We start from the raw sequence: 17008 nt of genomic DNA on the forward strand, positions 1-17008 counted from the left end.
CTTCTTTGTGGGATTTTCTATTATATTCTATATCTTTTAGAACAGATGGTTAAGAATAGGTTAGCTGCCATTGTATTTGGACTCAAGAATAATATTGAGAACCTATTTCAGGCTTCTTCATATACATTATTGCATTAATCATCACAGTCTGTATCCTTACTAGACAGAGAAAAAAACCTCACACACTCTTAAACTAAAAATGATATACAGGACATAACGCCAATTAGGAAGAGTTATTATTTCAATTCATATGGTCTGATTGAAAGCCAAGGGTTTCCTTGAGCTTCCCAGATATATCACTGGATAATACATGGATTTGTTCCCTCTTCCTTTTTCTTCTCTTCCATCTAAAACTTTCCTGATTGCCTCAAATGCCTCCCTAGTGTCAGGTACTATTTGAGGGAAATAGTGAGATAAGCAGATGTGGCAGCATCATTTCTGGCTTAAAAATAAAATGAAAAATCTAAAATATCACTGACTGGAGACAAAAAACTCCAGCAACTATCAAAAATTACTTTGAATAGTTCAATAATTTACTCTGGAATTTGGATACATTCTTAACAGGGAACCTCATTGATTTGACTAATCTTTTAGTATAACCACTGTTTTTTCTTCTTATTCCAGCCAGGATGTTGAAATGTAAAGCTTTAGGGAAGACTAAAACACAATTTCAAGTTGATGTATGATAATCAACTGTGTTCCATGACCAAAAGTAACATTTATGGAAACTATAGGCTTTTGGATTATCCACACAACTCCAGACACAAGACTGAAAGACTTGACCTCCATCACGTTGACTAATTTTCCCCCTAAATCCCAAGAAAGCACTAGCTAAGCAGGGCTCAGTGGCACATGCCTGTAATCCCAGAAGCTTGGGAGACTGAGGCAGGAGTATCAGGAGTTCAAAGCCAGCCTCAGCAAAAGGTGCTAAGCAACTCAGTGAGACCCTATCTCTAAATAAAATACAAAATAGGGCTAGGAATGTGGCTCAGTGGTCAAGTGCCCCTGAGTTAAATCCCTAGTACCCCTCTTACCTCCCCCCACCCCACAAAAATCACTAGCCAAAAGGGCTTTAAGTTAAAAGAAAGAGTTTCAATCCAGGTTTCCTTTTTTCTATAACAGACTATTACATATTAATTTCTTGATATGCTTTAGGCAACCTACTATGGAAAGCAGTATGTAAACACAGAGCCTGTCTGGATTCAAAGTTTGGCTCCATTTCTTAGAAGCTGAGTCACGTTTGGCCAAGTTATTAAATATCTCTGGGCTTTGTTTTTCTCATCTTTAAGTTACATATACCAATTCTTATTAGGGCTGCTGAGAGTATCAAATAAAATAATGAATTTAACTGAAATACGATCTCAATAGATTATTCTCCCTTAATATAAAATTGACTTTTGGCATATTTACCAAAATGTCATAGTTGTATAATGCAAATAAAATGGAAGAACATTAATATTAGGCTCAGGAGTAAATTTGGAAAAGTTAAAACCTTGATGTATTTTGAAGAGCAGAGTTGGTGAATACACTGAGAAGGAGCATTTTGATGATCAATTTTCTCTTCATTGAACATTCCTTCTCCTGGGTTACTTAACAGCTACAAACACCTGTACTACTGGACTACAACATTTAGAGATGTCATGAAATGACGATAAATGCACAAAGGAGGTGGGTAAGAGTGAGGCTATATAGGACTAAAAATAACACAGGGGGTAATTCAGATCCACAGGAAGAAGTAAAAAAGAAGAAAACAGTAAATAAGAATGTCATATTAAACTCTATAAATGTGTACTTGTTCTTCTTTCTTCCCTCAGCTCCTTTATGAGGCAATAGATTACATAAAGTAGTGACTATCACAATGAATTGTTGGATTTGTTAGGGTATGTAGATATAACGTGCACAAAAAGGAGAAAGAGGAAATTGAATTATATAGGAATAATTTTTCTACATCTCACTGGAATTAGTTATAAGTCTGCAGTAGATTCTAATAAGATGTATATGTTAAGCAATAGAATATCCACTAGGAAAAGAAAGCAGTAAACATGAAACAGAGTAACAAAAAACACAATCTATAGAGAAAAGAAAAAACCTCAGACATAGGTCAAACTGTGCCATCATAATCAATAACAATAACAACAACAACAACATTAAATGTGAATGGATTAAACAATACAATCAAAGGACACAAACTAATCAGGCCAGATTTTAAAAAAAAGAGGTCCAACTGTAGGCATTCTACAGTGGACAGACTGGAAAAAAAAAAAAAAAGGATTAACGATATTAAGTTAACAACAAATGCCAAATGTCTTCTTTGATATAAGGAGAGTAACTGGGAACAGAGTAGGGAGGAAGAGCATGAGAAGAAGATTAACATTAAACAGGGATGAGAGGTGGGAGGGAAAGGGAAAGAGAAGGGAAATTGCATGGAAATGGAAGGAGACCCTCAGGGTTATACAAAATTACATACAAGAGGAAGTGAGGGGAAAGGGAAAAATAATACAAGGGGGAGAAATGAATGACAGTAGAGGGGGTAGAGAGAGAAGAGGGGAGGGGAGGGGAGGGGAGGGGGGATAGTAGAGGATAGGAAAGGCAGCAGAATACAACAGACACTAGTATGGCAATATGTAAATCAGTGGATGTGTAACTGATGTGATTCTGCAATCTGTATACGGGGTAAAAATGGGAGTTCATAACCCACTTGAATCAAAGTGTGAAATATGATATGTCAAGAACTATGTAATGTTTTGAACAACCAACAATAAAAAAAAAAAGTTAACAATCATAAGAAAGTAAGAGTGGCTACACTATTGTCATACAAAATAAATTCTAAAACAAGAAATATGATTACCAATAAAGATAAAATATAATGAAAAAAAGGTCAATACAACAGGAATATATAACAATTATAAACATATTTGTACATAATAACAGAGCACCCAAATACACAAAGCAAATCATGTGCTTTAGAAGTCTTTCCAAACAGAACTAGGAGATGTGTTTTGTTTTAGATTTGCAGAGAGGTAAAAATTTTAGGTTACCTGACTATTGGGAGTAAAAACATCTTAAAGAGAGCTATAAATTTAATACCACTAGCAAATATATATGTATAAAATTCAAAGGTTTTCATTTAGGAGGTATCTATTTTCACTTTTATTTTGCATTCAAAAGAAATTCCACAACTATTTTTTGTTATATGTCTCAATAAATAATTTCCCTTCAAACACGATATTAAAAAAATTTAAGTGATGACATTTTTAAATATTAAAAATCAGTGTAGAAATGACACTATCGTCTTTGTTTTAAAGGCCACCTCCCCCACCTTACACACAAGGGATTTTTAAAAAAGAAGCAATAATTTATGCTATTTCTCAAACCTAATTAAGGGGATTTGGAATTGATGCTTTAATCTTTAAAATCTCAACTTAGTTCCCTGGTTTATTTGTTATTGTTTTGTTTTCAGCCATGGGAGGTTTTCAGCTACCAAGGGTTCTGTTGCTTATTTGCAGTTTCCACAGCAAGTCAGCACAGATCTGTAGACACATCCCACAAGGGCTACTCACTCAGTGGGACTTAACCTTTTAGATCCTTTTCCTCCACTCTCCAGAGGTAATGGGTAGAATCCATTTGTGCACACCAAGAAAGTGTTCTACCACTGAGCCATCCCCGCAAGCTTTTGGGTAGAGAGAGAAGATGGGAGGGGAGGGGAGGGGGGGTAGTAGAGGATAGGAAAGGTAGCAGAATACAACAGTTACTAATATGGCATTATGTAAAAATGTGGATGTGTAACTGATGTGATTCTGAAATCTGTATTTGAGGTAAAAATGGGAGTTCATAACCCACTTGAATCTAATGTATGAAATATGATATGTCAAGAGTTTTGTAATGTTTTGAACAACCAATAAAAAGAAAAAAAAAAGATCTTGCTAAGTTGCCCAGGCTAGTCTCAAACTCTAGCCTCAGCCTGCTGAGAAGTTGGGATTACAAGTGTGCACATGTGCACACATGCATGGTGTTGGGGAGCAAACCCAGGATCTTATACATTTGAATTTGACCTATTGTAAGTTCAGGAAAGACCCAGGAATGGTGGTGAAGGATGGACAATTTCCAAACACTGTTTTATGGGCAAATACTCTTTCCTGCTACTCCCAGGATAAAAACCACACATAGACAAATTATGGGTAAAGTTTAAGTTAATCTGACATTCTGCCTAACTAAGCAAAAACATTTTATGTGACATTCATGTAGCTTTTAAAAGCACATTTAAAAAGGCTTGCTAGAAAATTACCTTAAATACAGGCAAGATAATGCATAATAAATAGTGTGGCTGAATTTCATGAAGAGCTCAAGGATAATGAGTCCTTTGCTCATTAGTTAAGAGAAGTGCTGCTGTGGGTCAATAGTTAATGATAAACTTTGAATGATGCTGTTTGTAGTGAATTTCTTTTTTATTTCAAGTGGTGGTAGTGTGTGCGGGGAGAGTTCACATCTCAAAGCCTGAAAGTTAGATAAGAATTATTAATATGTTTATGTAATATTATTTCAAATGTGCATGGCTCAAATGAGCATAAATTAGGGAAATCCTTGTGGTAAGCAGGAGAGAATTTTTTTGATGAATTTTTTGGTATACATTTAAGTGCTGTTAAGGTAATTTTTCAGTAAGTTTAAAACTGAATTTAGACTTTTGTTTCCAGAAGCATAGCAAAAAAACTTCTTTGTTATTAAATATGTGTTGTATATGTTTATCTTTTAACTCCAGAAAGGTAGACACATCTAACGATTAATTTGACCATGATACCCAGATATTTGGTCAAAAATCACCCCAGATGTTTCTGAAAAAGCATTTTAGATGAGATTAACATTTAAATGACTATACTTTAAATAGAATAGACTATTGTCCATAAGGTGGGTGGGTCTCTTTCAATCAGCTGAAGGTCTCAGGAGGAAAAAAAAAAAAAAAAAGAATTCCCAAAGAAGAAAGGAATTCTGTCTCCTACAGCCTCTTTATTTGAGCTATAAATTTCTACTTTCAATTTTTATTGGTTTTTAGTTATATGTAACATTAGGATTCATTCTGATGTAATATGAAAGCACAGAATATAATCTGCTATAAGTCAGTCCCCTTTTCCTCCACTCCTTCCTCCCCTGTTCCGTTCCCTCTATGCTATGGATCTTTCTGCTACTGAGCTGAAATTGTAACTCTTCTCTGAAGCTCTAGCCTGCCAGCCAGACCTACAGATTTCAAACTTCCAGTTTCCACAACTGCATGAGCCAATCCCTTAAAATCAATTGCTCTCTCTTTTCCCTCCCACAAACCCTATTACTTCTTGATTCTCTGGAAACCTCTGACTAAAAATGATATTTACTGAACTGGTTATCTATCCCCTATTGATAAAGAATGGATGAACTAACAGCCAAGTCAGAAAAGTTTTCAGAGAATAAGAGACTGAATCCAGAGAAGAAATCTAATATTTGACCTAGGAACTTTGCTGAATTTAGTAATGCAGTCATATTACATTAGTAATAGCACTGATCTTCAAAATCACTGGTTACCACACACTTAAAAGAACTAGGCAAAAATCTACATACTCCTTCACACATTTTGAAGTTGACACATAAGTGTTTTATCCTTAGTTTAACAATTGCAAAGAATATACTCATTTGCATATTAGAAACCTAAAAGTATACACATATATACATGTCAATGGACTGATCATAATGGTAATGATACTGTACTACCATATATCTTATAAAGTCATAAACAAGTTTAACTTTGAACAAGTAGTTAAATAAACAATATAAGTTGGAGAATTACTTGACCAGGTGCTTTATTAAGATATCCAGCATCTCTCTGTTCTTCTCCGGCAATTTGTGCACCAGTGCATGAACAGCCTCCACCCTGTAGTTCTGGTCATCTGATTCTATGATGTAAAAAAGGTTGCAAATGCTCAAGTTTTAATTGCATTCAAGTCTGTACATAAACATTGGTAATTTAACATTATTGATACTCCCACCCTTCATGCCTTACAAGCATTTCTTCATATAGTTCTATTATCATTACTCTCTAAGGCTTAGAGAGGAGGAGTAACTTGTTCCTGGTCATGAAGTTAGGAAGAAGCTGAACAAATTCAGTTCTACGGATTCTACACCTGTGCTCTTAGTCACTGAACTACATGCTTCTGTACAATTATAACTCATCACCTGCTTGGGTTTGGCAACCAAGGGCAAATACAACCTTCACAAATGCAATTATAGCAATTAGTACAGACCAATTGTGTACGATAGTACCTGAAACACTACCACAATAGAAACCTCCTAGAGATCAAACCCCAGGCAACCAGAGAAAGCCCAGATTCCTCTCCTAAGTTTATAGATTCAAAGACAAAAAGATTGCCTTTTCTAAGATATTATTATATAAACAGAGGCCCAGTTGATTCTGGGTACAGCTATTTGGATACCGGGTGAGGAAAGGTACATGGAAAGGCAGATCATGTATAAAGGTGGGTCACTCCAAGGCTAGGTGACCAAATGTACCATAAGAAAATATGAATGGAAAGGGAGATAAGAATGAGACAGAGGTACAACAGAGATGAGAGAGAAGAGACCCTTCAGAAAGAATGAGCAGAAAAATGTTACTTCCCAACTTAACAGTTCCTGGGATATATTTTAAATACCATAGTACTGAATAGTATGATCACTATTGCCACAGAAGCAAGTAGACAAAAACTTGTGACCAAAAGTTTGTATCCACACAACCAGTTAATTTTAACCACTTTAGCCAAGTTTTAGCCAACTGGCTCAAATGCTACTTGTTCTGAAACAAAATCTCTTTGTATAAAAGGGTTCTATGTTAAGAGTCAGAAAGGACAATAAAACAAAACCCCCAAACAAACAAAAACCATAAACAACTCGCTGGAAGTCCCTGTTTTGCCATAAATTTACTAGCATCTTTGGACAAGTCACCTGCCCACTCTAGATCCTGATTTACTTGTCAATAACATGTGGGGTTAGGGTTCTATATTTTTTCAGGTCCAGTTTATCTTAAAAATATGGGTTCCCTTGGAGGAAATGCAGCATGGAGAGCTTTCAGAAGAAAGCTAAGCAGCGCAGGTGTTTAACAGGTTATGGTGTTGGTCATGAATGCTTAACCGAAAACCCAAGTTGTTCAACTTTACCTGTCACCTTCATCAGCAGACAACATCTTCTGTGACATTATAATATGTGGCAGAAAACTAATGCAACTGATTTCTTTCTTTGACTATGAAAAATACTCTTAAATACAGTCATGACTCATAGAATCTAACAATAGAATGTCAACTTAGAACTGTTACATGTAGTGATGGGCTCAGATGGCAATCTGCACTTCAGTCTCAGTGGATGGAAAGCACATTCTACTACTCGGGTTACCAGTTTGTAACTCTCTTCCTACCCCTTCGCCTCCAAATTTTTCAATCTAACTATTCATTTTTAAAATCTACCTATTCATATAATATTGTCATAGTCAAGATCTAAGAAAATGTGAAAAGTATGTGATCACCACAAATACACATAATGCCAGAGAAAAGGGTTGGTGTGAGTATCTGTGGCTGGCCAAAAATATCAGACGCTTCTTTCCAGATTTAGGAATATAGCACAGAAGCGTTTTCAGTGGCATAACTGTCTGTACATATTTGCAGTTTCTATTATTTAACTATAAAGTTGCCCTCACAAGAAGTTGCCACATTGGTCACTCAAGTAAAATGAAATCAGGATTTTTCGTGGCCTTTTCTAATCATACCAGACTGTCATCCCAATGAGATCTTAGTAAGTGACAAAATACTAAGTTCATTCTGCAATTCTTTTTGGCTTATAAACCATACTATAAGCTATTACATATCATTTGACAACTTTAATAGTTTTATTGGTGCAATATAATTATAGGTAACAGTGGACCTCGTTTTGACATAATCATTCATGGAATATAATTTGCTTTATTTCGATCCCTGGACCTTTCACTTTCTCTTCCTTCCTCTCTCCCTATATTCCTCTTCCTATACTCCACTGGTCTTCCCTCTATTTATTTATTGTTTTTTTAATTGGTGCTTTATAGATGTACATAATGGTAGAATTCACTGTGGCATACTCATACATGTACATAGCATAATTTGGTCAATTTCATTTCACAGTTCCCTCCTTTTCCCATCCCTCCTCTCTCCCTATCACTTTCTTTCTTTGACATCAGTGATTTAGGGATAAAAAAAGAAGTCAATTAGGGGATTTAAATCTATATGTCTAAGTAATACAGCATAGAACTACATCAATCATATGCATCAGATGCAAGTGTACTTACTAACAGCAACAATAAAATCTTTGTGCAACTTGTAAGTCATCAGTGGTTCTGCAAGGCACCTATAACAGAGAGGCAAAGTGTGTTTAGAATGGCAGTGCCTTTTGTCCCCACTTCTGCCCCCACCCCAGAAATTTTTAATGGTTGATTATATTTTGTTAACTAAAAATTAATAAATAAAAATATAAGAAGTGAGTGATTGGGTAGTATGGCAAGGTCTTAGTAGAGGGATTCCAGGCAGCCCTAAAATGCAGACCTCAAAAACATGAATGACTCTTAGTGTTCTTACCACAGTTGTATTAAAAGGGGAGGTGGGGAGAGAAAACTTCCACTTCATGACAACTAACTTTAGGAACAAAACCAATGTGTTATGTGAGTAATAGGTTTTGTAAAAAAATGAACCAATTTGCTTAAAAAATTTGTGAAAACCCCATATACAAACTCAATCTGAAACAAAAAAATCTAACTCACTGGTATCACTACTGCAACAGGCAAATGCCAGTTCCAGAATGCTGGCTGCAAGTGTTATGGTCTTGTGCAATTTTACCTTAAGGGAAGGCCTTACGCTAAGTAGTGGAGCTAGTGAACAGTCCCCTTAAGGTCATGTTGTTGCTGCCCTCAAAGGGGAGTGAGAGCAGCACCCAGAGTGCCAGAAGTTCAACCCCCTCACCTGAGGTAGTTTTTCAGCCCACTCGTTATGGTCTTATTGTCCCACAGCTCAATATCAATGTCGATGTCAGGAGGGGACTTTGGAGCTGGAAAGAACAAAAACAAGATGTTTAACCTCTACAATTCAAAATATTACTTGCACCATCATAAAAGTGGACACTGGAACAAGTAGATCAAGAGAGAGGCATTCTGAGGACACTTATAGTTCACTTTAGGATCACTAAAGGAAGCTCATTCTGAGCCTACACCTCAAAAATATCTAGTGAATAAGAGTCCCCTCAATCAAATTATTGATAATCGTTAACATGACAGAGTGCTTAATAGGCACCCAGCATGTTTTTAAGTGCTTTGTATAGATTAACATATTCAATTCTCCTAATTCTTAAGAGGCACTATTATCCCCAGTTTATAAATGAGGAGGCAAGAGAAGTTAAGCAAATTCCCTAAGATCATAAAGGTTTCAAGTGGCTGAGCTGGAATTTCAAGTCAGGTAATCTGATTCTAGAATCCATGCATCTTACTGTATCTCTTGCAAGCTAAAGAACCCTGGGAAAAAAAGTCCAACTTTATAAAAATGCCCCGAAATTCTGACTATTCATATAATTATAGGTTAATACTAAGAACAGTTCAGAAGTTGGGGTATAGCTCAGTGGCAGAGCATGTGCTTAGCAGCTGTGAGACTTTGGGTTCAATCTCCAGCACTGTCCCCTCTCTGCTCCTGCCACTCCCTTCACAAGAAAAAAAAAATGACTATAAACATCAATTTTAAGTATTTGAAAAGACTCAAAGAAAAACAATCATCTATATTTCAAAGACACTTATAGTTTGGGTTGCCTATAAGAATACAAAAAAATTAATTAAGAGCTTTTGTTTCATTCAAAACTTACAAAATGTGGTGTTCATGAGTTTTTGAACTTTGGAATTCACTCCTCCTATTCGGTAGAGTCCTAAAATGGTGATGCCTAATGGGAATGAAAATCACAAGAAAATGGCTTCAGACACAGCTTCCCAAGTACAGAATGTTAAAAACTCCGACATATGCCTATACAGCATTTGAAAGCTACTTATTCAATTTTGCAGTCTAACCTTAGAAAACTAATCCTGGAAACATCCATCAGACATGTTTCTCAGAGCTGACACTGAATAGTGATTTGAAAGTCTCTGAAGCTCTTCAAAGTAGCAAAGTATACCTGCTTAGTCACCATTATTGGAATTTAAAAAAAAAAAAAAAAAGCATCGGTGATGGGAAGAGATGACCAGTATTCCTCACCTCCCACTTCTTCAGAGTCAAGGAGTCCTGCATGTTGACCAGTCCTATGGCATATATATATATCTTCATTTTAAAGGAGAGGAAACATTTTCAGAGAATTCAAAGAACCTGCTTAACCTCTCAAAACTTCTAAGTGGCTACACCAAAACTGTGAACATAAGTTTATAGAACTTCACAGCCCAATACGATTTTTGTTTTAGACAGTTTTTCTGGAACTGAAACGAACTGGAGTGAGCTTCAAGAGAGGTCAAGATCAGTATGAAGAAGGGTGCCAAAAGGAAGCACTGACTTCAACCACTAAGGGAAAGAAAATAGGGCAGAAAAGGGGTGAAGACAAGCTCCTTACACATCTCACCTCCCCAGTGCTTGAAAAAATCAAAGAGGTGCTTACTATAATAAATGATACATAGCCCATTAGTAAGAAGTTAATTAGGAAAAATTACAAAAAAAGTAGTGTAATATTAGTAAACTGAAGTTCAAAGTACACCTATTTATGCATTTATGTAACTTATACTTGTATATCATTCTTAAAATTAATCTCAGGTTAATGTTTAAAAATGCAGTTTCATTTTCTCCTCTGAGAAATTTCCGTGTGGGCATGGGGCACACAACAGTAATGGGGTACCTGTAAGACCACACTCACCTCTTGCTTCCACAGCTTGAATGCATTTTCTCACAAAGTTGAACCCTGCTTCATTTAAGTACACTGAAAGAGGAAATCAGGGTAAGTGCTGATGTTGGATTCAGATGGCCTTTCAGATGGCTGTGTTCACTGTGCCTTCTCATCTGAACTGCACAGTGGTTGCAAGAATTCGTCAAATATTTTGGCTTAAGTCTGACTTTTAATTTTTGGGGAAAAGTGGAATAGGGAGGTTCACAAGCATAGTTATCACATCAACCTGCTTACTAAGAAAAACAGATCCCTCACAGAAAGTACATTATACTGATCCCGAACATTACTCCTACAGCGAATGTTATCCCTTGCTGTGTGTCTTTCCGGGTGACAGAAGTGAATGCAGGAAGAATAAATCTTGATGGTGAGTAGAAAATTATGTTAAAGCCTTTCATATATTCTTTCCCAGGGATTCTCAAAACAACATTTTGAGGATTTTAAGATGATTCATTGGGTCACAAAAAACATCACTTCTCTGTTGTAAGCTCTACGGTTAGGATTTAACTCATGTCACATTTTGTTTCATAATCAGAATAATTCAAAACATGCTCAGTGTACTAAAATATCCCCAAAGGTTCCTAGATTACTAAGATAGCAAATGATGTCCATTTTTAGTTATGTTTCCTTTAAGTCTGTTTTATTTTTATTTTTTAAGGTGGTAGAACATGAATCAAATTAAATTACTTACATAAAGAAAAAGCTCTTAAAAATGCAAAGTAACACCTGGGGAAAATTTTTTAAAAACTTCTTATTGCACTAAAATGAAAAATTTCATCATATATGGTATAGTTACAATATTTAAAAATATTCTCTAATAATAACAAATGAAAATAATTGAAATTAATAAAAATTTAAGATGGGCTTTCATTTAAAAATGATAATACCAAAAGCATTGAACAGATGCAATGCAATCTCCATCAAAATGTCAAAAGATTCCTCACAGAATTGGAAAAAGCAGCACTAAAATTGATACAGAAAAATAAGAGGCCCAGAATAGCCAAAGCAATACTGAGCAAACTGAGTGATGTTGGAGCATCATCATCAATACCTGATCTCAAATTATACTATAGAGCTATAGCAACAAAAACAGCATGGTACTGGCACCAAAAGAGACACAAAGACCAGTGGAAAAGAAGACACAGAAACAAACCCACATAAATATCGTTATCTGTTACTGCAAAAATACCAAAAACATATGTTGGAGAAGAGGTAGTCTTTTAACAAATGGTGATGGGAAAACTAGACATCCATATGTAGAAGAATGAAGCTGGATCTCTATCTCTCACCCTGCACAAAGTCAACTCAAAGTGGATTAAAGACCTAAGAATTAAGACCTGAAACACTACAAACGTTAGAAGAAAATGTAGGCCCGACACTCCAACATAGGACACAGGAGCCAATTTCCTTAACAAGACTCCCAAAGCACAAGAAATAAAATAAAAAATCAATATGGGACACCATCAAACTAAATGCTTCTGCACAGCAAAGGAAACAATTAAGAGTGTGAAGAGAAAGCTTACAGAATGGAAGATCTTTGCCACCTGCTTCTCAGATGAGAGTATTAATATGGAGAATAAATAACTCAAAAAACTTAAAGCCTAAATAGCCAAATAATCCAATAAGTAAATGGCAAAAGAACTAAACAGACATTTCTCAAAAGAAGAAATATGAAAGGTCAACAAATATATGAAAAAATAATCAACATCTCTAGCAATTAGGGAAACGCAAACCAAAACCACATCAAGATTTCACTTCACTCCAGTCAGAATGGCAATTTTCAAGAATACAAATAATGATAAGTGAAGATGTGGGGGGAAAGGTATAGTAATACATTGTCAGTGGGATTGTAAATTATACAACCACTCTGGAAACAATATAGAGATTCCTCAAAAACCTAGGAATACAACCACCATATGATCTAGCTATCCCACACCTTGGTATATATCCCAAATATCTCAAATCAGCATACTATAAGGATGCAATCACATCAAGATTTAAAGCAGCAAAATTCACAATAGCCAGATTAGAACGAACATAGGTGCCCTTCAACAGATGAATGGACAAAGTAAGTATGGTATACATAAACAACAGAGTATTATTCATCCTTGAAAAAGAATGAAGTTTTGTCATTTGCTGGTAAATGGATGGATCTGGAGACTACAATGCTAAATGAAATAGACTCAGAAAGTCAAGGTCGAATGTTTTCTCTGACACATGGAAACTAGTATAAAATTAGGGAAGGTGGGGAAGGGAGAGAAGAAATTGAGGGCGATTCCATCAAAATAAAAAGATCAGGGAAATAGAAGAGGTTTGATGGGGTGAGGGGAGAGAGACCATGTCAGGAAAAACATTGGAATGAATCAGATCTAATTTTCCAATATATATATATATGATTATACTACAGTGAATCTCATCATTATGTACATCCAGAAGACACTAAGTGTAAAAAACAAAATGCAGGGCTGGGGATGTGGCTCAAGCCATAATGTGCTCGCCTGGCATGCGCAGGGTGCTGGGTTCGATCCTCAGCACCACATAAAAATAAAATCAAGATGTTGTGTCCACCGAAAACTAAAAAATAAATATTAAAAAAAATTCTCTCTCTCTCTCTCTAAAAAAAAAAATGTAAGTAAGTAGAAAAATCAGTAGAGAAAAAGGAATAGGGGAAGGGGAAGGGTAAGTACTGGGGACTTAACTGGAGCAAACAATACTCCATGCATTTATAATTTATGTAAAAATAAATCCTAATGTCATATATAACTACTATGAACCAATACCAAAATAATGGATTAAATATATTCATGTAGCTTGCAGCACTGAATCATTGATAAAAAGTGCATATCAGAAAAACAATTTGATTAAAATCAAGACAAAATAAAAATTTTGAAGAGATCCTATATATAGAAAATCAGTGAAGTTGAATTGATTAACAGAAAGATTTGAGAAGTCTGTGTCCCTGAAATAAGAGATAGTGACATAGGATATTTATTATGTGTTGTTAAGTGAAAAAAGTAATCTACAGGATGATATGACCTATTTTTTAAGTAGAAATTTGAAGGTATGAGTATTTCTGTTATCCTAGATAAAAATTTCAGAGGTGGATGCAAACTGTTGATAAGAATAAGAGGGTGGAAGGTTCAAATTGTCTTTTATATTCACCAGACTTTAGAATCATTGCAAATAAATCTATTTAGCACTTTAAAAATACTATAGTACTCTAGAAATAAAATTACCTAAAATTAAAATGTGCATGGCTATCAAGAGGAACTGGTGTGTGTATTTCTTTGTCCCTAGCATCCTAGGTTATGAGAACAGAGCTTAGTGGGCCCTCCATGTGAACTCAAAATACATGAATAAATGGCCATGCGAGATATATTAAGAGGAAGAGGAGAGTTTTAAAATTTTTCAATAAAAATTGACTGGCAAAATTAATGAAAAGAGTCATGATATATAAAAATTAGAATTTCTTTTTTAAATATTCATTTTGAGAAAAATAAGCAAAAACTAGACTATTTCTCAAAGGTATAAAGATATTTTTGAGCAGCCATACCTCATTCTAATAAACCAATATAACAGGCTCACTATGTAGAATAGAATAGAACTTTTACAGTCAGTTGGTTTGACTGCAAAATCATTCTAAAGGTGCTGTTGCCCTGGTGAATATGTGAGTCCTACACTTAGCGTCTTTTACATGAGTAAACACAACATTACCAATCAGTTCAGAGATGTGGAAAAAGACAAAATACACTGTGTTGGCAAAAATAACCATGCATTTTTGTCTGTTGCCTCTGACCATTATTTGATTGGCTCAAAGAGCATGGTCCCATGGTGCAGAGACAGGGCCCAGCTTGGTTTAGAGCCAAGCCACTTAGGGTTGGTCCTCACTTCACTATTCCTGATGTGTGGATGGGAGGTGCCTATAACCTCTATGAACTTGGATTCCTTCACTGTGTAAAATAAGAAAGTGAGGGGTTGGGGTTATGGCTCAGCGGTAAGAGCACTTTGCCTAGCATGTGCAAGGCCCTGGGTTCGATCCTCACCACCACATAAATATAAATAAATAAAATAAAGGTATTATGTCCAACTACAACTAAAAAATAAATACTTAAAAAAATAAGGAAGTGACTAAACATGTGAAGAGTCACAGTAAGATGAAGACTAAACCAGATGAAGTACTGAAGAACACATAACAGAGGAGCAAGCTAAGGGAGTGCCAGTTTCCTTTTCCCTCTGCTCCTGTCTGCACATTACTGCCAAAGAAGAGAAATGATGAACGAACCCATTACTTCTAAAGAGAGAGAGAGAGATCCAAGTTACTCTCCCACTAAAAAACTGTGTTACTGGGAATGGCTTTAACCTCTTTGTGCCTTAGTTTCCTCATCTATAAAATGAGAATAACAACTATCTCTTCCTTATAGGGATGTTTAAGGATGAAATAAATTAATATCTGCAAAGCTCCAAGAATAGTACTTCAAATATAGTAAGTGCTAATGGAGTGTTGGCTAAATGCCTGCATAGTAACATTTGATGATTAACACATGTCTTATTTCACTTAGTATGAATATCACCATCATTGATATCCATAAGTAATTTTAAAACAGTAACTCTGTAAATGGTAGAAATAGAGGGAAGAGGGTAAGGGGTCAGGGAGGGGAAGGGGGAAGGAGAGGTAATGGGATCTGAATTAAAACAAATTAGAACAGGATATATTCCATACTTGTCTCATTATGTCAAAATTGATTCAACTATCATGTATAACTAAAAAGAACAAATAAAAAATAAAATAACAATCACACTTCCTGCATTAAAAAAAAAGACATGCTTTATTTGGCATGGCTGAAATCACTAGAGCTTTAGGGATACCAACCAGGAACACTATTTTTCAAAGAAGCATATTACTTTTTTTTTTTTTTTTTTTAATTTGGGGCCAGGGCAAGGATTTGTTTCTTTAACAGACATAGCTCAAGCATAAAATGGTGAGGCCATGTGTGCCTTGGTGGCCACTTCAGATAAACTAGATATTAAGAAATGTACTTCTGTGTTCATTATAGTTCAATAAATCTACAATGAGCACATTTTGCTGGGACTGAACAGACCATAGCAAAATGGGATTACTGCTCACTCATCTTTGTTGCCTCTTCCTTCAGGAAGATTTTATTTCTCAGCATCCTTAAAGACAGGCATGGCCATTTGACATATACCATTCAATGAAATAAGAATAGAAGTGTTGTGTCACTACCCAGCAGACCCTCAGAGCCAAGAGATAGCTTGCCATTTCTTATTTTGCTGGCTCAGGATCTGCAATAACAGAGAAGGAGGTGACAATATCAATGTGAGTTGCAGAGTGAAAACTACGAGACAGCTGTTGTTGACCTATGTGGATGGGTACTATGAATAAGAAATGAGCCTTTACTTTCCAAGTCTCTCAGATCTGAGGATCATCTGTTACCATAGCCTAACCCAGGCAGTTCTAATTTAACTATAAAAATCTTAAGTAATTCCCTGTAGCAGTAAATAAAGCCAATCCTACACCATTAGTTTTGCCTTCCTTAACTGGAAGATAACCATTTTTTTCTAGGACTTCTTTGCTGTTGATTCACATAACAAATTATAGAACAAGAGCTGACAGCACCTATTTGTGGATCCTTTGCAAAGGACTATTCAATAGTTCCTCCATTTGAGTACCAGAATTTTCTGGTGAAATCTGAGAAGAGGACAACATGATTTGGTTTGTCTCCTGATGACTTGATGTAAAAGGTAGTCACATAGCCACATCAATGTTTATAGCAGTACAATTCACAATAGCTAAACTGTGGAACCAACCTAGATGCCCTTCGATAAATGAATTGATAAAGAAACTATGGTATACATGCACAATGGAATATTACTCAGCATTAAAAGAGAAAAAAATTATGGCATTTGCAGATAAATGGATGGAGTTGGAGAATATCACGTCAAGTGAAGTAAGCCAATCCCCAAAATCCAAAGGCTGAATGTTTTCTCTGATAAGTGGATGCTGGGTGCTGTCCGTAATGGTTGGATGGGGGTGGGGGAAGGTGGCGGGTGGGGTGAG

General features: G+C 35.7%; 1 protein-coding gene across 1 annotated transcript in view; it reads right to left on the bottom strand.

Moving 5' to 3' along the window:
* The window catches only part of Arhgap42 (Rho GTPase activating protein 42), a 275396-nt gene that overhangs the window by 21830 nt on the left and 236558 nt on the right, over positions 1-17008 (bottom strand). Inside the window, exons 13-17 of the mRNA XM_015489960.2 lie at positions 10906-10968; positions 9880-9954; positions 8994-9078; positions 8327-8385; positions 5813-5918 (exon numbers count right to left, since the gene is read on the bottom strand). Coding sequence (XP_015345446.1) covers positions 5813-5918; positions 8327-8385; positions 8994-9078; positions 9880-9954; positions 10906-10968 — 388 coding nt within the window. The remainder of the gene's footprint in view (positions 1-5812; positions 5919-8326; positions 8386-8993; positions 9079-9879; positions 9955-10905; positions 10969-17008) is intronic.

This window comes from Marmota marmota, unplaced genomic scaffold (assembly GCF_001458135.2).
Source record: "Marmota marmota marmota unplaced genomic scaffold, marMar, whole genome shotgun sequence".
Lineage (NCBI taxonomy): Eukaryota > Metazoa > Chordata > Mammalia > Rodentia > Sciuridae > Marmota > Marmota marmota.